Source organism: Apostichopus japonicus, chromosome 6 (assembly GCF_037975245.1).
Source record: "Apostichopus japonicus isolate 1M-3 chromosome 6, ASM3797524v1, whole genome shotgun sequence".
NCBI lineage: Eukaryota > Metazoa > Echinodermata > Holothuroidea > Aspidochirotida > Stichopodidae > Apostichopus > Apostichopus japonicus.
In genome coordinates, this window is record NC_092566.1 from 6,432,796 (window position 1) to 6,454,995 (window position 22,200).

Consider the following 22,200-nt stretch of genomic DNA (forward strand, 5'->3'; position numbering starts at 1 on the left):
TATTCTGTTGTTTATATCTTTATTGCAGTTTTTACTACAAGATAAGACCATACAAAGAAAAAGATTGGTTACTAAAATTGTTGATACACAATGTGAACATTTTTAACAAGTTCTGGACTGACAACACATATGACCTGTGCACTTAAGTCAACAAGTGCTGCACAATATAAATATTATATAACTGTTAGGCACATTTCATGTACTGAGGACCATCAGGCACATATGACAACACTTAAGAAAACCAAATGTTGCAAGTTGATCTTACTGCAATTTCTGTTGTTTCAAATTTGCCTCGAACATCTTAATTATTATTTCACACTGTTTTGGGGTTTTCTGAGTATAGCTGAGAGAGCCCATATCTCTATCAAACTAGTCAGCCAAATTAAATCAGTTGTCAGCCTTCCTGATTGGCCAACATATACAAAAACTTATTAAAGTAGTCTCTATACCATCAAATGAAACCCCTACCTCATATCAATCTGTTCTTTAATTAACAAATCGTTATAATCCGCGTAAAGCATTTCTTTACAAAGTTACTGTTACTTCTGAGTACATGAATACTAAAACAATTAATTTGAAATCCTCACAACTTGGAAAACCATGAGGTTTGGAACATGAAACTGCCCTTGTAACATCTTCTGATTATAGCTTTTATGATCACAAATTTCAAAGCGAACCAGTCTAGCGAACGAGAGAGAGAGAGTCAATCCGCATGCACAACTAGTTGATTTAATTCTGAATTCATTCTGCAGTCGCTACACACTTCATGGAGATGAGATCACAAAAACACCATTCTCAACTTCTCAGTGCATAAGTAGAAGACTACATCTCATATCCTACATAACATATCTACAGCGTACAAATATAAAAAAAAAAATAATAAACCTCCCCAGCTACTTGCCACATTATGAAACTATTAACTTAATTGATATTGGCCAACCCTGTTTTAACAGAATTTGGTACAAATATTTCGTAGCAATGCAGTTTGCCAAATCCATTAGCTGATTGATGACTTTTTGCCAACCTTGAAAGCAATCTACAATGCAAAATAAAACCACCTCCAGTCAGGTTCGATCCAACCTGAAACTCTTGAGATACAAAGCTATTTAAATTTTCACATCGACTTCTGCTGCCCTTTCACCCTATTTAAAAAATATCAGGGATTTTATATAGCCATTACGCTTAAAACATTTAACAGATACATGACACCTGTCAATCCAGCTTAAAAAGCATCCAGATTTTGACATCCATCAAATGTGGAGAAATGCTGCACTCATCTAGGACGGATATGTGATGTACATACAAACACTTGCTCCAAGCAACCAATCTTTAAGATAGTAAATTTTGAAGAATTTCCTTTTGACCTCAACGACCTTTGAACCCCACCAATTACGGTACAGACCTTGTACTTATTATGGGCCACCCTAACCTAAGACATCACATTCATACGTACTTGCGAATACACGTACATATATATATACAAGCACGCACACACAAACACATGCATACACACATACAGACCAAGCTGACTGCACAGTAATACTATAAAAACGAATGATTAACAGCTGTATAAAGAAAAAGCGAAAGTCCGAAATCTACTTCTTGTAACATTCGTACACCATGCTGAGAGACAAGTTTGAAGCAGGGAATGTTCTGAGTAAATATGATTATATAGTTAAAACTAACACATGTAAAAAAAAAAACATTTAAAATCGCACAGGACTCTATGTTGTCAAACAAACCTAGGACTAGTATTATAATACTGCAATAAGAAAGAACAGTTAAACATTCACTAAAGTACTGTGAAAAGGACAAATGACTATCACAGCCAAAGAGAGATTCAGTACCTGAAAAGAATTTTCAATGTTACGTACAATTTTGAAATTATAATTTTACCTCCGGCTATGAATTGAAACAGTATTGAAGAAGAAAGAAGGAGGGAGGTGGGTGTTGCTCTGAGATCGTTATTGGATTTTAGATGTGAAACGGTGGATTCTGAGCGATATTTAGGTCTATAATTTAGGTCAAAATGCATAGTTGTGCTAATATTAAGCAATTTTTACTTTATTTGAAACATGCTAACATTGATTCAATGCACACATAGGTTATTTCAGTGCTCAAATCTTACTCAAGTCTTAGTAAATACCAATTCATTTTACATCAGTATTTTGGATTTAGACAAGTTTACCATCAGTAGGCTTGAAACCTACTGAGTATAGTAGAGTCTAATGACTATTTTCTAATTATTGATCCTAATTATTGATATATACGATGATTGGGATTACCATTATTGATTACAATCCCCTCAATTATTTTCATATTTATATTTTGCAATGAAACCCAGTAAGGTTTTAATTGTTAACAGAATTGGTACAGAATAGGATATAAAGATAGAAAAAAATTATCAACCTCAGATCACAGAATGCCATCAAAAGTATCAAGGCTTATATTTAGATACAGCAAATGTTACAGAGATTAACATCAAATAATAAGCTCATAAGAAATGAAAATTCTCACCGTCTGAAAACAGACAGTGATGGCAATCTTTACGAAGCATTAAACAGATACAAGTACCAATGTTCATGAGAAGAAAGAAGGAAAAAAAACAGCTGCAAAATAAAATGACCAAATGGTTTCCTTTGGGAAGCATGAAGGTATATCAAAGATGTAAATATTTCAGATTACATATTTATTAAATACATATTCAGCAATGTACAAGTATACTTCATATCAAATATCATGAAATGTAGACAGCCTTTTGCAAGTCGCAGCCTCTTTGCAAAATTAAAAACAAAATTGGATTTATTTCTGTTCCTAGTTTCAGTAACGACTCACAGAATGAAGTGAAATTAAATCACAATATCTTTGCAAGTTTTTTATTTGAAGGAATCTTTCCTTTTGAATGTTGTTAATGACAGCCTCTGAGTTTAGTTGCACAACTGACATAGAAAACCTTTTTATCTGTTACATCATTGACAATGTTTTTTTTTTATTATCTTGTTCTGACATTTCCACAGTACAGGTTGATGATGTGCTACCCAATGAATGGAAATGAAATCATCTCATACTTTGTTCTTTATGCATAATTTGCATAATAACTAATTGTTTAGCAATTCACCTCCTTTTATTACTGCTCCAGTTTGGGCTATGATTTGCTGAAAAAACTAAGTCATATGCAAAGAGAGATTTCAGGGACATGATCATAAAATTATGAAGCTGGCACAGAGGTTAGTTGGAAGTTAACGACAGAGAGGAGGGGCTATTGGGGACAGCCCAATCTCCCCCCCCCCCCAATCCCCATGTATCATAGGCCACCTAAATTTCAAACATTTAAAATATCCTACCATGCGCAATACAAACTACTTACAAAGGATGCAAGCACCATCAAAAACACTGCTGGTGGTTTGAAAGAAAATGGGTAAATAGAATTTACAATACATCATATTGAACAATAACAGACATGCAGGAGAAAGAACCAATCAAACACTTTCTGAGTATTAAAGGTAATAGAGTTAGGCAAGAACACATAAAATCCTGTTTACAGAACAAACTAACAATGGAAAAAAAAGTCTGGTGAAAATGGTTCTTCATTTGATTTTGAGAGAGCAAACTTTAAATTTTCTTAGGCATCTTCACCAATTTTTGGAGAGGGCATGAGGGAGTCTCTAATGATCTTACATGAGAGTTTTTGGTCTCCAGCAAAGGTTTTCTTATATTTAATACAGTATTTAAATGCAGAAGATATGAATCAACCAATAATTCCTTCTTGAGATAAATCATTACAACACTGACACAATTCCCACACATGCACAAAGTTCATTTGGTACTGTGGTCACTGAAATGTACCAACAGTCACATCATGCAGCTATACAAACCAAACCATGAATCATCACAGACTCACCTGTATGCCTCAACTGTATGTATCAAACCACAGATCATTACACCAACATTTCATTATCACACTTAACTGTCACCTCACAATACCGAGGAAATTTACAAGAAATGTCTATTACTACACAGCATTACGACGCCATACACAAATATTCAAAATAAAATAAAACTGTTAGTAAACTGCTTATCCACTAGAGAGCCTGTATAGGAGAATGTGTAAAAGTAAGTTGGCCTGACGTTTCGATCCTAGCAGGATCTTCAGAAGATCCTGCTAGGATCGAAACGTCAGGCCAACTTACTTTTACACATACACAAATATTAAGAGCAGCATGTGATAGTACTCAGAGCGACATACAATAGCAGTACGCCATGTACTCTAGTAGTAAGAGTAATATGCCATACCCTAGTGTTAGCAGCAGTATGTTGTACCCTAGTGTCACAAGCTGTATGGAAATTTAAATCTCCCGTAGGTTGACTATTAAAAGTTGATGGCTCGTCAAACTCTCCGTAGTTTATAGATGTATAAGGTAATGTATTACAACATGTTATGTAACCAAAATAGGGCCACATAGGATATTACATAACTTCACTAGGGACATGCTTGATGGTGAAATAACTTCCTTGTATCTGAATTTCAAAGTTGAATAAGTTGTATAGAAACACATGTGGGAGGCATGGTATCACTTTTAGTGAATAACATTTGGTGTTCATTTAAAAGGACTCAAACCACATCTGGTTGTCAGCAGTTGTCATACAGACTTCATGACTGTGTGTAGTTTTCTATCTACCTTATTATCATAATGCTTCCAAAGCTATATTGTTGAGCAAGTGGCATAGGGGAAAAAAATACAAGATCTAGAAGGAGATAGATGGAGAGTTAATTTACACCAGTGTTGTCAGTACATCCTCTATGCCAGTCCTATACTGTCTGTTTCCTGAGGATATTGGTTCCATTTGAAATGGTAAGATTTTTATTTGTAAATGTAATTTTTAGAACGACTCACAGTGGATAATTTTCTAGTATTGGTAAAATAATGATTAATGTTGTACTAAAATCAGCATGCTATGTACCCTAGTAGAAAGAGCAGCATGATATAACCTAGTAATCAGTGCAGTATGCAATGCATCCTATTATCAAGAGCAGTATGCAATGCACCCTAGTACTAAGACAGTATGCAATGCACCCTAGTACTAAGAGCAGCATGCAATGCATCCTAGTACTAAGAGCAGCATGCAATGCATCCTAGTACTAAGACAGTATGCAATGCACCCTAGTACTAAGAGCATCATGCAATGCACCCTAGTACTAAGAGCAGCATGCAATGCATCCTAGTACTAAGAGCATCATGCAATGCACCCTAGTACTAAGAGCAGCATGCCATAGGCTAGTAGGAAGATCAACATCCCTTACCCACAAACAGTAGTATGTAATACCCTAATACTAGAGCAGCATGGGATACCATAGTACAAACAGTATCATACCTTGTAACCCTAGTTATGACAGCAACATATTAGTACCATATTACATATAAACATACCATACCCTAGTAATGAACAGCTAGACTGTGTCCTTAAAGAATACTTCTGCAGTGTCCACGACGAGAAATAAAGTATCCATGAATAGTACTGGTTTTAGTATCCTTTAAGTGTACAAACGGTATGAACTTGAAGAGTACAGTAAATATAGCATTCTTGGAGAATACCAACTGTGGTGTATTTAAAAAGTACTAGGTAATACCCCTTGAGGTACACTATTTGCAGTCTCCTTGAAGATTACTAAATAAAGTTTATCTTGAGAAGTACCAACTGTAGAATCATTGAAAAGTACTAGCTTAGTATCCTTGAAGGGTACTTAATATAGTACTTATTCTTGAGGAGTACCAACTTTAGGATCATTGAAAAGCACTAGCTTATACCCTTGAAGTACACTGACTAGTATCCTTGAAGGGTACTTAATATAGCATTCTTGAGGAGTACCAACTGTAGTGTCATAGAAAAGCACTAGCTTATACTATTTGTGGTATTCTTGAAGGGTACTCACTATATAGCATTCTTGAGGAGTACCGACTTTAGGATCCTTGAACAGTACCATCTATATTATCGTTGAAGAGTACTAGCCAGTATCCAGTGGACAATACAAAACAGGGTTTGGCACATCTGTGTATTACTTGAGAATGAAAGCCCTGGTGAATGACATTTTTCCTGGATGCCTTCCTTGTGCATATTTTACCTGGCAATGCTAATAGCAGCCCTGATAAAGAATGTATTAAGGTTGTTATTAAATACTGACAATATTATATGTCATTTGGGACACCTCAGTCACCCGCCTCACTGAGGGTATCTCTCCTCCCAAGATCCAAATCCTGCATCTCCACGTTTACCCATTTCATCGTCTGCTCTGTTGGCGCTATGTTCGACCGGTGCTTTCTCTACTACCGCTGCGGAGTTATCGTGCTCCTTCTTTGACTGATTCCCATCGGTCGTCCTGCCGGTATCACTCGCAGGAGTCATTCTCATAATTTTGTAGGTGCGTGCCAGGTACAGAATGGCCAGAATTATTAACAAAATTCCTGAAAGTAGAAAAAGCTGGTATTATTAATATTTTGCATAATATTGTAAATAACTAAATATTAAAACGGAAATGTTTCCTCAAGGTAATGATCAAAGTAGTCTTAAAAGTAGTAAAAATTGTAAAGTACATAACCAGCAGGCAGCAGGCCAGACGGTATGTGGAGAAGTTTAATACTGAGCACTGCGTACTGTTATGTCTATTACAGTACATTACAATGCGTACATGTTATTTGTAAGTCTCTATTGAATGGTTTCGGCAGCATGCTGGTGTCACTTTGCCACATGAACATTGCCAATGGTCAGCTTGTTGAGAAATCTGCATTGTACATTAACTAGGAACAGAGCTAAGTCAAATTATTCCTTCATGAAGGGTAAAGTTCCCCAAGAGTTCAAGTGTTATGAAACAAGTCAGCCTGCAGAATGTTAAAAAAATCTTCCAAAGACTACTACAGGTATTAGAGGAGTGCAGTAATTTCAGTAAATACTGCAGACACAAGGCATCGCTGAAGCCGAGGGGGTATTACAGTAGTTTAGGAGAGGTATGCCAGGGTTGGGTGGTGCCAGGTCTAGAGATTCCACCAGCCTAAGTGAAGCTGGGGGGTGGGGGTAAGGGGGGCAGGAATACCCCAAAGATTAAGTGAATTATTCCTCTCCCTTTCAGTCTCCTGGTTACTGTTTGGCTTTTAACTTTTTCTGACCAAACAGTGTGAGATTAACACCTAAAAATAACTGGATATATCTCAGCCTAAGAGATCTAGGTCGCACCGTTTGGATAGTCTTGGCTTGAACGTTTAGTATCAGCTGTATTCCAATACAGTAAGCTACGAGGGCAATGTCCACAAATTTAATGTGATATGTTCTAGCTTTTGAAACTATGCTTAGGAAATATGTTCTAATTTTCATCATCAATTCTGTTGTAACTTTTGTGGACTAGAGTAACAACCTGTTTTTTTCCCTATGTACCTTACCTCTCTCTCTGCTGTTTTACCACCAGAGTGAAGCATTAAATATGATCTACTCTTAACTATCCTGGGAAGATAGGCTTCTCTGCATATATGTACACTGTCTCTTAAAAGGTCTCAGATACAATAACATTCTAAGATAAAAGAAAACAATACACAAATTTGTTGTTATTTTATAAATAAACTGGTGTACTGTATTTCTCAATTTAAAATCTGACAACCAAAATGAATACCGGAAATAATTGAATTATTTCAGTGCACAGAGTGTAAGATTTACTAAGTATGAACATACAGTAGATGTACAGTGCTGGCAAATTTCCTTATATGCACACTCAACTATGTACTTAACATAACAATAGTCATAGGCGTACGAGGCGGGGGGGCAGGGCGGCAGACTGCCCCCCCAAATTTTCAGAGGACAAGAAATTCGGGCAAAAGTCCTGAAAAATTCGGGCAGCCTATGAGGAGAAAAGAAAATATATATATTTTTTTCTCCTCTTAGGCTGCCCGAATTTTTCAGGACTTTTGCCCGAATTTCTTGTCCTCTGGAAATATATATATTATATATATATATATATATATGCAGTAGCTTGCCCGAATCTTTTTCAAATTTTTGCCCAACAATTCTATGATTTTCTTTATTTAGCATCATGATGCCCGAATATTTCCGTGTAACACCACCGTAAGCGCAGTTCATCTGGGCTACCACGCTTTTTGCACGATCAATTTTTTTCTAACTAGTCAATTGTTTACCTGGACCAAGGGTGGCGGAACCGGGGGGCACAGGGGGTACGTGCCCCCCACTTTGCCTAAGGTTAAAAATGTGCCTTTTTTCTACATAAAAATTGAGGTGCCTCAAGTTAGCAAGAGGCCAGGGAACCAGAATGAACACTCGGGGAGGGCCGTTTCCGGCCATCTGAGGGTTTGTAAAACCAAAATTTTCTAGTACGCTCCGCGCCAAACGATGGTGGCGCTCCGCTCAGATAGTCGTGCATACAACTTTGCAAATCCTGGCTAAGCCCGTGACTTTTAATGAATTTCTGTGGGGCAAACTCAAAGCTATTTCGAATGGAAAAATTTGTTAAGATATTAACAAGAAAAAAAACTCTAATTCGGAAGATTCCTACATTAGCAACTAGCATGATTTCACCTCTTTTCGTCTCAAAAGAAAACTTGTTCTTGGTTTCCCAATTTGCGCATTGGATATTGCAGTGCTAGTATGCATATTTTCCTTTGGGGGGGGGGGGGGGCGTTGATGGAGTGATGTGTATACACAAATATGATAATGCAATAAGAGTTATATCTTTTTCATGGATGGTGGGGGGGGGGAGTGCAGGTTTATCATAGTCTTTGTTATATTTTATACTTTTTTGTGAGACAAATTGCAGTCTCACCCGACACAGCGACATTATCCCACCTCCGTGTCGTTGAACAATGTATGTTTTCCTGGAGGTAGCTGAGTACTGTGTTAAAATAATAAATATGGTAACTAAATAGGAGCTTCAAAAATATACTGTCCCATTTTTCCCCTTCAAAGTGATGTTACCTGTTTTTCTTCTTCTAATTTACGAAATTTTTGGGGAGGTGTAAATTTCTAAAACGTGAGATTATAAAATAAAGAATGTTTAGATGCAACTTGCAAGGCCTCAGAAGTGCCGTTTCCGGCAATCTGAGAGGCATTGTTTGTCAAAAATTTTCTTGTACGCTACGCGCCAACCGATGGTGGCGCTCCGCTTAGATAGTGTCACGGGAACTTTCGGGCACAAAAAGTTCTGCCCCCCCAAACTGAAATGGTCCCGTACGCCTATGACAATAGTGGACTGTACCAGCTTTGAAATCTAACTGTATGAGTCATATCTACAGAGCTTTGCAAACTTTAGAGCCATTTATTGAACAATTACACCAAAACGGTACAGTACAGTATAATATAATTACACAATTGTGTCAATGTGGCACGATGCCAATGAGTACTGTAGTGTCGAGTTTATGTGCTAGAAAATCGTACACACATGCATACTAACTGCATACTCATTGAATTAACTGTTGATCCATCAGAGTGAATCATTGATATACATCATACCATATGTCATATATACATATGCACTATTCATGCATAGATACATATTTACTTGGCTGTGTAGTCTCAATACTGCAGTATTCCATGCCACATGTTAACTAAAGTTCTGTAATATCCCTAATACTTGTAACTTGGGTCATTGGTCAATATTGATATCAAGATGTTGTCATTAATTAATTAAAAGATATCAAATTTTATATTTCATATATTGCAGGAAGCTGAATTGCTTCAGTGCACTGCAACATTTTAAAAGTAATATTCTACAGAAAATTAGTCAACAATTTAACACTGAACCTGGTATTACTGTACATTACAAAGTCTGCAATTTTCTGGAGAAAGTTCGTCCACAGTCTCTAACACCGTGGAAGAAACAATTCTGCTGAGTGTTGGTAAACTATCAAGTATGATTCCTGGAGAAAGGTTATCGACACTATATAACATTGGAGATATTCCTGGAGAGGGTTATCTTCAACACTTTAACACTGTTCAGATATAACATTATTTCTTGGAGAGGATTAGTCGACTCTCTTTTCACACTGAAGATATATAACATTATCCCTGGATAGGACTAGCCAACATTGTTACACTGGCAATATTACAAATGTGTTGCATTAATAAAGCTTCAATGAAAATCTAAATAATATTAGGCATTTAGCTACGCTATTCATGGTAAACCATATCACAGCACTTACAGACGTTATATTACCCCTGGTCAATGAAAACCTGTCCCAGAGACAATCCCTCCAGTAAGCAGCAGTTATATACTGCTCCCAATGACAAGTTACCTCACAGGTACCCATTTAACCCCTGGGTGGAGAGAGGCAAGTGAGATAAAGCATCTTGCCCAAGGACACAACCTAATGAACTAGGCAGGAATCGAACCAGCAATCCTTGGATCACGAGTCGGACGCCTTAGCCAATTGGCCACCACACTCTCATCTAAAAGTGTAAAGTTAACACAATCTTGATTTAGATGCAGACCCAGAGGTATTAAATAGCACAGACGACCTCAGGATGAAACCTCCAGTCTGCATCAGACGAGATCCTCTTGTACCAAACAGAATGTTAATGTACTGACTGCTAAGTATTATGTGATAAGAGCTGAATAAAATTATAAATAAGCTGGTAAGGATCAGGTTCACTTGCAGTGTTAACACACAGCATTATTTATAAATTCTCCATATTGTACTGTACTTGTGACTCCCCAAAGTTTTAATCTTTATTTCCCTCCCCCTCCCCGCCCCCACCACCCCAACCCCCAATCCAATCTGGTAGAAATGAACCCATCTGCAGTCCTTTGTAATGAACTAGAACTTTGATCTCTATTTTACCCCCTCCACTCTCCTTGACACACAAGTATTGCCTACATGAACAGCACTTTGTCCGGTCTCAGGTAAAAGTGTATGAAATTAAAAAGAATTCTTAAAATAGCTTGAATGTTTCAACCTCTCTGGAATTCAAGCTGTCCATCAGTGCCTCAGTGGTGGTCTTTGAACACACATACAGACTAACAGATACTGTAGATGCAGGACCATGGCAAAAAAACTTAGGCTTGGAAATTGTCATAACAAGACCATGGAACAAAACATGTGAGTTATTAGCCAAGAAAAACATAGCTTTGGCCCTAAATGTGCATGAAAGACTGACAATTTTCAGAATGGTAAAACTTGTATATATTCGATTTCACTGACATTTCTAAGGAAAATTAGTGCTCAAATAAACAAACTTTAAGCATATACAGCACTCTATGGTATTATATGGTAATGTGTACGCTAGTACAATCAAATAAACCATAGGTACTGTACATACACTAGTACAATAAAATAAAACAAAGGTACTGTACGCTAGTACAATAAAATAAAACAAAGGTACTGTACGCCAGTACAATAAAATAAAACAAAGGTACTGTACGCCAGTACAATAAAATAAAACAAAGGTACTGTACGCCAGTACAATCAGATAAAACAAAGGTACTGTACGCTAGTACAATGAAATAAAACAAAGGTACTGTAAGCTAGTACAATCAAATAAAACAAAGGTACTGTATGCCAGTACAATCAAATAAAACAAAGGTACTGTACCGCAGTACAATAAAATAAAACAAAGTTAATGTACGCTAGTTTAATAAAATAAAACAAAGGTACTGTACGCTAGTTTAATAAAATAAAAACAATCTTGTTAATTCAGAGAATCTGGAATTTTCAAGGTGGTCTAGCACCTCTTGGCTAGTATTGCCAATGATGCAATTTAGAGACGATACATTGATGAAATATTAAGTACACAATTTCACTAAAGTTGCAAACTGTTTTATAAAATGTAAAGTTTAAATAAATAAATTGTACGGTCTTACCAAACAAAGCAAAATCAATAAAAAACGGAAGAAAATCAATAAAAGGGGAAGTGTATCACCAAGGTAACCATAAACAAAATTCATAAAAATATATATATCATAAATAGCCTAGGCTAAATTGCACCACCTTTGCAAGTTATATACAAAAACACAAAAAGTGTAATAATTGGCAAGTCTCTGTGAATTATTAAACTATTTTAAAATAGAATTATAAATTTATGCATTAGTTACAAAAGTTTAGTGTGCATCTCATTGATAAAGAAGGACGACTAATTTAGTAAATGAATACATGAATAAAAATGTTGGCAATCTTAATAAATTTAACTTCAGTGATAATAATTAAAAGTAATAAGTTGTATGATTTGCAGTACTAGAATCCCATTTCCAGTGCGTAAATTTTGCTTCCCACCATCCGTCTAAAATACCGATAACGCTAACAACATCATCTTTAAGTTAAAGTAGCCAGTTCTAATTTGCAATGTAAAATGTTGACACCAATATAACACTTGAAATGAGACCTTTATTCTTAGTCGATTCTATCATCAATGTCACAAGGAAATGCTTGAAACCTTCAAATAATTTACTATAAGAACACACAAATTATCAGTAGTTAGCCTAGATATTTAACATATAGCAGATGATGTTATCGTCCAGGGAATAAATTTATCTGGTATCGCAATGGGGAAATGCTACAAATGCAAGACGTTCACGTTGCAAGTCCAGAGATGAACAGCACAAAGCAGTTTTGGTACACAGAAACAAATTTGCGTTTTATAAAGAGAAATTAAGTAACTTTCAAAAATTGATCACATAAAATATGAATACTAAATTATTATTATTATTAAACTTTGTCCTTCTACAGTTTATCTCCTACCTCTCCTCTTCCCCATGTTGGTTTCTTTCTTCTTGACACCCTTTGTCAACTAATCCTCTTACATCAATCTCTTTTTGTGTTCACCCTGCTCATTAACCTTTCTGTATTCTGTGCTTGTATTTTGTCCCTTGTAGTTTGTTTCTGTTACTTGTCATTCAGCCTCTGAAGAAGATCCTGCTACAGTAGCATCCAAATGTCAGGCCCACTTACTTTTACACAAAGAGAAATACTTATCAGAGGGCTCTTTAGAACACAAGTGGGCAAATCTAGGGCCCGTGGGCAAATTTTCAGCGACCTGCGAGAAGGCTGTCAAAACTCTATCAATCCTGTGTAACTTTGCACTTAACTATCGTACAGTAAGGGAAGACACATGAAATATAGTTTGAGGTGTTAGCATAATTATCAAATTTACCTTGTGACAGGATATCTCAACATAGCAGAAGAAACTATAATCTCTTAATTCCCATGTACAGTAATACAATATGGTAAAGCTTCCGTAAGAGTTGCAGCATAAGAAATTGGGACAAAATTTCACTACAGCCTGACAAATCATTTGTTTTTGTTTTTTGTGCTTACTAAAGTTCTAGATTGTAGCAGTAGATGCTCTTATAATGCAATACAACAAGGTGCTGCTGAGGCAACAGCTATTGGTACAGTAAGTTCTTGTTTACAAACAAACAGTACATTTATACCTGTGACTTATTCGTTTAAAGGTTAAGTTGCAATCCCGAAATGACTTAGCTATGGAAGAAAATTATCCTACTTCTCTTTTAACCACAATATGCTTTCACAATGGTAATGGAACCATAGATTTTAAAAGGACAGTGCCTTAAAGAGCTCTGTAATTGGCATGGAATTATAACTTGACATTAGTCTGATCAAGTAAAATCATGTAACATGTTCGCAGAATTGGATAGTGGTCATTCTATAAGATCTACATGTAGGTACCATCTGGCTTACACACCTGACTACCTCAGTTTGGCTGCACTTTGAACTATTCACCATTCATTAACAGTCACCGAATGTTCTGTGTACCCCAAAAATGGCCAAAAATATTGTCTCCTTTGAAATCCTTTCTACATACTTAGTTCAATATGCCAACTTTCTTTGTTTCCTAAGGCAAGTTTGGTGAATTTCAGTTTGAGATTATATTTTCAGGTCTATTTTTTTTTATCTATGACACCATTTCAGTGGTGGAGTATACATGACACTAATATACAGTCCCATATGATACAAAAGAGGGCAACTTAATCGCATATTGTTCCATCAAGAGTTGTTAACCTTGCTAAGCACTGGCAATTACTATGGTCCATACATATATATATTTTGCTAAGGTGGATGTTTATGTTTGTGGCAACAGTTGAGTGAACAACACCATCATTTGATACAAATATATCATATATCTACTGGAGAAGGATGAAATTATAACAAAAGAAGACAATCTTCTTGTGACCTTTCAATCCTCTGTCAACCAATTTCTGATAAAAGAACTTACTAAACCTACCAACTACAAAACAGTGTGACAGTACATTGTTTGAGAGGTTGCAATTGACCAAAACCATGGCACTTAGACGTTTCACCAAAGAAAACAATTACGTAGCAAGTAGTGAATGATTACATCCCAATTTGAAGTATTCAAAAAACATTCAGAGAGGATCTCATAGCACTTGTTAATTTAACCCGAAAAGGAATTTTTGCATGTAATTATTGGTTTCAATATTAGAAATGATAATTTCATTAGTCAGCCAACTCTGCTGCAAAATTATGGGCTCAGTATTGAAATACTTAACACTGCTTTTGTATATAAATATCAGAATCTCTTTACATGCAGTGCAGCCTTCGGTGAACTCAGGATTTTATATCAAAACAACACTTGGGTTAATAATAATTTATTAAATAACAATTGTTAATCAAAAGTAGTTTTCTTAAATCGTATGGTATAAAGCGAAAGACGGCAAAATAAGCTTCGTTTTTTTTTTTTATCGGTAGATGAGAGAGAGAGAGCTTTAAATGTTGAGGTAAAAATATTTCTCTCTTTCCACCCCCATCTGCTCAGTGGTTAGTTCTTCCCGAGGCTTTGGATACATTGAAAGCAGTAAGTACATGACAGCAAGCAAGAGGAGTGCACTACCTATAAGAAGGGGTAGGGAGGGGGGGAGATAGGTAATGCAAAGATTGGAGAGGGTAGGGAGGAGAGAGGAAGTACAAAGTAGGTTAATAGAAGAATAATTGTGTGTGAGAGATGCACGTACAAGCTCAGGGGATTGTCAACGGCCATTGATATATATATATATATATATGTATATATATTATATATATATATATATTATATATATATATATATTATATATATATATATATATATATATACATATATATATATATATACACATATACATATATATACATATACAATATATATATATATATATATATATATATATATATATATATATATATATATAGATTTAGATAGGTTAAATACAGTCATACATTGCAAAATGATCATGTCTATCATTTTTCATGACACATGACAGTGTACGAGATATATTAACTGGACAAACTGTAGTTTCCTAAGTTTTAAATTTTCCAAACAGCAAAGTATATTGCCTGATGGTTAATAACTGATTCACGTCCTACAAACACTGAATGTGTGTGCAATTAATACTGATCACAGTCCTTTAGTGACCAGGGTATCTTTTATTGTATCGTAAGCCAACAAGCCATACTTTCAAGAATAAGAGACATGTCTGCGACTCATTTCAGGGAATAACATCGTGCCATGTAGCAAACATCATGCAAATGATTGCAGCGATGCTTGTAAACAAGCAAAGTTATCTCCACTTTATTTTTTTTTAAATACAATATATCTCATTTAGTAACCTCAAGATTGATTAAATATGCAATAGTTAAAGACTGAATTATTCCGTTTTCAATGATACCTCAACACGTGGGGAAAGAAGAACCAAGAAAAGAAGAGATTTGTAGTAGAGGAGGGGTTGTATTAATGGTTTAAATAAGCAGAGAAAGTAGAGTGTGGTTAGGGAGGGTTTCCGTAATATACCATAACAAGGTTAAACAGGTTAATATAATAAATACATACATATATACAGATAGATATATATCAAACATTCCCACCAAAATGTCAACAATGCATTTATTACAGCAGCATGAAGTTTGAACAGAATATTTATTGTTTATATTGTATCATATCGTGTCGCACATAGTGTGAAGGGAGCTTTGACCTTCCCAACCGCCAGGGCAAACTTGCCACTGATCGGAAGAGACACATCTGTACTCTAGTGCAGTACTAACTTTATTCACCAGTATTTGGTGGATCATCATCATGACATAAATACAGTACCACTTATATGCAAACACTTTCTCAGGAACACAACAAATAAATACCAATAAATACCAATAAACTTGTATGCAAACACTTTTGCAGAAACACTACAAACTTTCTCATTCATCATATGACACTGCTACATTTTGAGGAGTGTATTGGACGAGGTTCTAAGAGTTGAAATACTTTACTGAACTTTGAGTCTCTACACAGTGTTGTAGACATTTTTCAAACCATAACAGCACCTACAGTACCCATCCACACAAACTGATGATGGTAGTCCGATACCGGGGTCTAAACTTCCTACGCAAACACTCGTTGAAGAATACCATCACAAAAGTCAAAATCATTGAAATATTTGTTTCATTCTAGCTGACTGCCTTTAAATATGTAGTTTTAATCGGGTTTATTACATCCAATACCTCAGTCTCTTATTAAAACACCTCGGCCTACCATGTTATACTGAAAGCAAGATTGCAACTGACACCTGTAGCCCTACATTTGGCAAGCGAACGATAAGTGACACTGAAAAGTGTCAACTCTTTTTTTTGGTGCTTTTGATTCTACCTTTAAAATGAGGCTTGCTAGTCAAGCGAACAAGCTACCATACATTGTTCAGGCGAGTTTAGTGTCAACCAGAAAACAAACAACATTTATTGGTTCCGATGTCTAAACGTCTTCAAAGTGTGGTAAGCCATGCATGGTAATATTCCATGACCTTGTGCACACCAAAATGAAGAGGATTATCTATTGACTAATATGGCAACCAGGGATCAGTTATCATGCTGACAAAGCATCAACCATTTAATTCACTGCTAAGAATTTTACAGGATAGAATTTTTATTCCAATTCCTAATGCAAATCCCTTTTAAGATTTGTAAATCGGCTGAGAGCACTACATGAGATATATAAATACTTTGACAAGCTGCAAGTCATCTGGTATAAATCACAACAGAAATTGCCATTTTGAGACCAATTCAGATAACCTTGAGCCAATTTTACTACCATTTGAGATAACCTGTTGACCCCTTTAAGCTGAGAGGGTGAAACAGGATTAGTGCCACTTCAGTGTGCTTGAAGCAATACTACATATCAACCTTCCTTGAACTTTCCTGAATGACTCTATGTTCTGTTCAAGGCTTATAGATCTCCTCCACAAAACTTAACTGAACTGAACTTGACCAAACTAGTTCACCAAAATAAAATCATACCAAATGTTGGAGAATTGACAAAATAAGAATAAGCTACGCAGCTAACCTTTGAAACTGCAAATGTACAGAGACTATATGAAACTTTTACAGTAAGTTTCAACGTCCAGTCATGTCGATCACTTAGCCAGTACTGCCAATATTGTAGCGCACTGATGTTGTGCTATTAGACACCTATATGAGGGTTAAAATGATGTGTGATTTTGATGTGCCAACATGCGACAGTGTGTATATAGTTACAAATGCAGTCGTAATATGTGAAGTTGAAGAATGATGCAAAATTTGCTTATCTTGCTTTTAACACATCAGATTTAGGTAAATTGTTTCAACTTTACCTGCAAGAATTGTCAGGCTTTTCCAGAAGAAACATGGCACAGAGAGGCCGCCATAGACTATACTTCTCTTCCAGTTGTCCACAAAGAGAACAACTGTCCATGTTTTACCACAGCATCCATCACGACTGTGCAAAAAAAAAAAATAAAATATGTATCAGAGTCCCAACTTCAAAGAAAGAAACAAGTTTCCTCTTTGTATCTCTCAGCAGATAAACATTAATTTGTACTGTGGGTAGGGTTGTCACCTGGTGACGTTCTAACCAAGCCCTATATATATGTGTAATACTCAGAAATAAATACAACTGGATACTCATCAATCTAAGAGAACTTAATATACTGTACTACATATATTGGTTACAATCATTTGGCTTCTCCAACTGTAATTCTCAACAATTATTTCAGTAGCTCAATGCAAAAAAGTCTGGGTTCCCACAAAATTTAATGTAAATGTAAATGATTGATTTTTTTCATTTCTTAAACTTTGGGGTGTTAGTGGATAATTTCATCACTCCGGTTTAATTTTAATGAACTAAGTAACACATTATGATCTTGGACACCTACTGCCCTTGTTGGTGCAGTGATACTACCACAGAGATAAGAGAAAAATTCCATCTAAAACGGTATTGATATGTAAAATGTCTAAGTGAAAGGTTTAGTTCTATTTAATGGGAATAGAATAAGAAAAATAGAAAGCAAGCCAAAAGGCTTAGTGATTCCTTACCACACCTTTTGAAAGCTTTACTTTGTTACTGTATTGACCTCTATTGAACTCAGGTAACCTATGACCTCCACAAACTGCAATGAGTCTCTTCAACTTACAAGGTACAAAATCATGCAACATTTACATCTTGGGCCCTTGTATATACAAGGCTTTGCTGACCTCAAATGACCTCTACTATAAGCACTTAGTACTTCCTTCCTGTACTCATTAATCTTTACTTTTGAATTTTTTGACCTTTGACCTCCACAATATGTACCAAGTTTCTAAGATGGATTTAACTACACAGTAACAATTCCATGCAGAGTTTGCTTTTGGGTGGGTATTGTGTTAACAAGATTTTCAGACTTTCATCCCAACTGACCTTAAATAGCCTTTATAATCTCCATAAAAAAACAAGGATTCTTGTACTCACCAAGGTTCTTTATAACAAACATGACCCTCATTCAAGTTTGAACAAATGAGTTACTCTGTTAAACCATTTTAATACTTTGACCTAAATTGACCTCAGATGACCTCAGAGCTCAACATAACATGAAAGGTACTCAATAAGGCGCATTAAGTTTGGAGTTATTTTGTTTACAAGTTTTCATACTTTGATCTCTGTTGACCTCGGTGACCTCTGACCCCCATAGAAAAACGATCTTTGATCTCCACAAAAAATAATAAAGTTCTTGTACTAAACAAGGTGAATCCATGTACCAAGTATGAAGAACATCAAAGTTTGATTTTTGGTGTTTTCATGTTTACATGGTTTTCAAACATCCACTCAGGTTGACCTCAAAATGACCTTTGACCTGAATTAATCTGAATGGCTACTGTGAATACCACATGTGCGCAAACAATGGTCACTTACTCGCAGCAACCTGTGATACACGACTCAAAGAGGAAGAGACCTTCCAGAATAGAGACAACAATTGCCAAGAACCTGGATAAAAAGAACAATTAACAAAATATCATATCAAATTATGGAAAGTGAAAGTCATCAAAACTACAGCTTTTCCATCCTGATTGTAGTCCACCAAATGTAACTTTTTTTTTGAGCTACTTAGATACCAACTAAACAAACATGAGGTGTTGAGGTATGTTACCAAATAAGCCACCTCTTCATGATGTGCTAATAAATGTGATTAAGGGCTGTGAACATCATCAAATCTGTATTAATTTCTGATTAAAAACCTAAAGCAAACGGTCATACATTTCATATTCATTCGTCACCATGAAAGCCAAGACCTTAAACTTTATTACCATTACTTGACACATGATGCTAACTGAACTTCAAATTTTATAAGTATTTTTTTTTTACATAAAACCAGAAAGCCAGCTTGAGTTCTTTAGTAACAATCATGTTTACAAGGTTTTCAGACTTTAATCTCATTTGACCTCAAACGACCGTTAATTGACCTTCACCAATTTCGATAGGGTGCTTGTATCCGAATTGGAGTCTCTACATACCCAAGTATGAAGTTCATCCAAGCTTTACTTTTTGACTAAGGCAATAACCAGAACTGCTAAAGTTCGATTTTCCACTTCCAACCTGAAGAACTCAAGTACAGTACCTAATGTTGATATGTGTTGAAACTGAACATTTGTGTGGGAAACATTGCAACATTTAAAGCAAAAAAAATTCTGCATATTTTATGAGGCCCATTGCAAACATATCCCTCTGACTGAATACAAAATAGTCACACCAAAATTATTACAAGTACTTATCGAGTAGCATTGGCTCTGGCATGATGAAAGTCATGGTATATATTCACGTTTTATGAATATTTCTGTCAGTAGAACATGCAAGTGGTCACCATGGTTATTACAATACATACAGACCTGTATGTCATGTACAGCATTAACATTGCATAGAAAGTTACAGTAGCAGATACTCACAACACATAAAAGAACTCAGGATTTACAAGAGGACCTCCATTGATACCAACGATCCAAAAAACTGGAAAAATAGAGAAAGACAAAAATCAACCTCAGGGATTGCAAGAAGTCACAAACCCAACACCGTCATTACTGGTCTAAGAGACAATTATTACTGTCATGAACAACTTCCCAAAACTGCTAAGAAAAGTCCTATTCCATGCGGGAGACTTGGAATACAAATTTAATGTTTCGATACACACAACGCTGAAGACTTGATCGAGTCTACATTTTAGCCACATGTACTTCAATTTCTTATGTTTTTTTATATTTATTACAATGTATATTTTCTGTAAAAATGGACCTGGGTATCGCAAATGCTACTAACTCTAACATATTGAAGCTCTGAACATCACCCTAAAACAACACTGTTAGCATCTTACCAAGAAATTATGAAAATAAAAGGTTCCCTGATAACTGACTCGAGGCACGTACTGGGTTGATGGAGCTTTTTGGTTTGATTTTCACTAAGTTACATCATGTTCCTAATATTGTTTTTCAGTTTTTTTTTCCTACAATTACTGGAACAATGTCAAATTTCTTTAAAATGTGTTTTGTACACTACAGTTGTGGCAAAAATATGTAATTTTCGACCTCTGAAGATTTAGAGTGAAACAGTAACCTGAAATTAATTGTATTACTAATTATGTACTTTTTTTATACCTAAGAAACAACAAGCAGTCACCAAATGAAGGTGTTATGTCTTATATGCTGAACAGTGAAATCATTCATAGTCAATCAATTGGTAGCAACATTGAATATTGCAGAAAGCTATGCACTGTATGAGGACAAATTTCAACTAGTGAACAGAAATGGTGTAGTGGACCAAGAGAACCTGGTATTATAACCCCTCTAACTCCACCCCCCTGCCTTTAAGTCTACATCCCTGCCTTTAAGTCTACATCCCTGGTTGTCTGCCTATAATATATTAATGACCTAGATTCAGACATAAGGAAATGTCTTCACTTTAAGTTTAACATTAGAAATAAGAATAATCTGAGTGATGATATTTGCTCATGTCTCCACTTGTCTCCTTACGAACACAATCTAGCCTCACCTATGCCATTTTACAAATAGAGTTCAAATGAAGGTGTAAAAACAACGTCCAATCCTTATGGTCTAGCCTACCGTCCTTGGGCCTACACTACACTAGCCTAGGTTAGGCCATTCATAAGTTAGCATACGTTGGTACTTGGTAGGCTATGATCATCACAATTTCTTACCAATTGCTAGTATTACACCAACGACTCTTACAACCGTATTAAAATACTCGCAGAGGCAAGTGAAACATCCATTTTCTCTGTAGCTGTCCATTTATCTAGATATTTTAGGCAACCTTAACTTTAACATACATATCAATTCCTTCACCCCCAAAAACGACACTAAAAAGTACTGCAATATAAGCTCTTTGAAGGATTAAGTGTGACTCATCGCTCCCAAACGTGAGCGCTGTGGATCAACGCGGTCAGGAAGATTGGACTGATCCATTCTGTTGCGGGTTTTTTTATATTGCTGTGACGCAAACTATTGCATTCTCAATGTGTATGGGTATTTGGGTGGGTAAAACTACCAATTAATGTGTTTTTAAACTAATTTTGAGTTCTAAACGGTACAATAACAAAATTTAATATAATTACACATAAACGATTAAGCAGTGCGTAGTTACAGTCCCCTATACTAGGCGCTACCACGCGGGCGTCTACAATAGCGTCTCTCGAGGTTGGGCAAGTATGGAACGCGGAAAGGGTCAACATGAGGCGCCGTCCAAATAGGAATGGTCGTTCGCTCAGAAACCGTCCACTTAGAGATCGCTGCTCAAATACAGAAGCCGTCCATTTTGAAATCGCCGCTTAACGTGAGGCGCCGTCCACTTAGAGGTGGCCGTTGATACACAGGCCGTCTAATCAGAGATTGCCGCGCAAACACACCCACATTTTCGGGAACC

The 22,200-nt window shown here is 36.0% G+C and overlaps 1 protein-coding gene across 2 annotated transcripts; it reads right to left on the minus strand.

The window, feature by feature from the left end:
* Positions 1–2: 2 nt before the first annotated feature.
* LOC139968809 (uncharacterized) lies at positions 3–21,702 on the minus strand. Of its 2 annotated transcripts, none has more exons than XM_071973230.1 (5): positions 21,479–21,678; positions 20,217–20,277; positions 19,189–19,260; positions 17,615–17,739; positions 3–6,461 (listed from the first exon to the last, which is right to left on the minus strand). In XM_071973230.1, exons 1-5 carry the CDS (start codon positions 21,567–21,569, stop codon positions 6,220–6,222), a joined length of 591 nt encoding a protein of 196 aa, XP_071829331.1. In that variant the 5' UTR covers positions 21,570–21,678; the 3' UTR covers positions 3–6,219. The 2 variants fall into 2 exon arrangements, with proteins under 2 accessions (XP_071829331.1, XP_071829332.1); XM_071973231.1 differs by lacking the exon at positions 3–6,461 and adding an exon at positions 6,468–14,856 and having other exon boundaries at positions 21,479–21,702.
* Between the last annotated feature and the right edge of the window lie 498 nt (positions 21,703–22,200).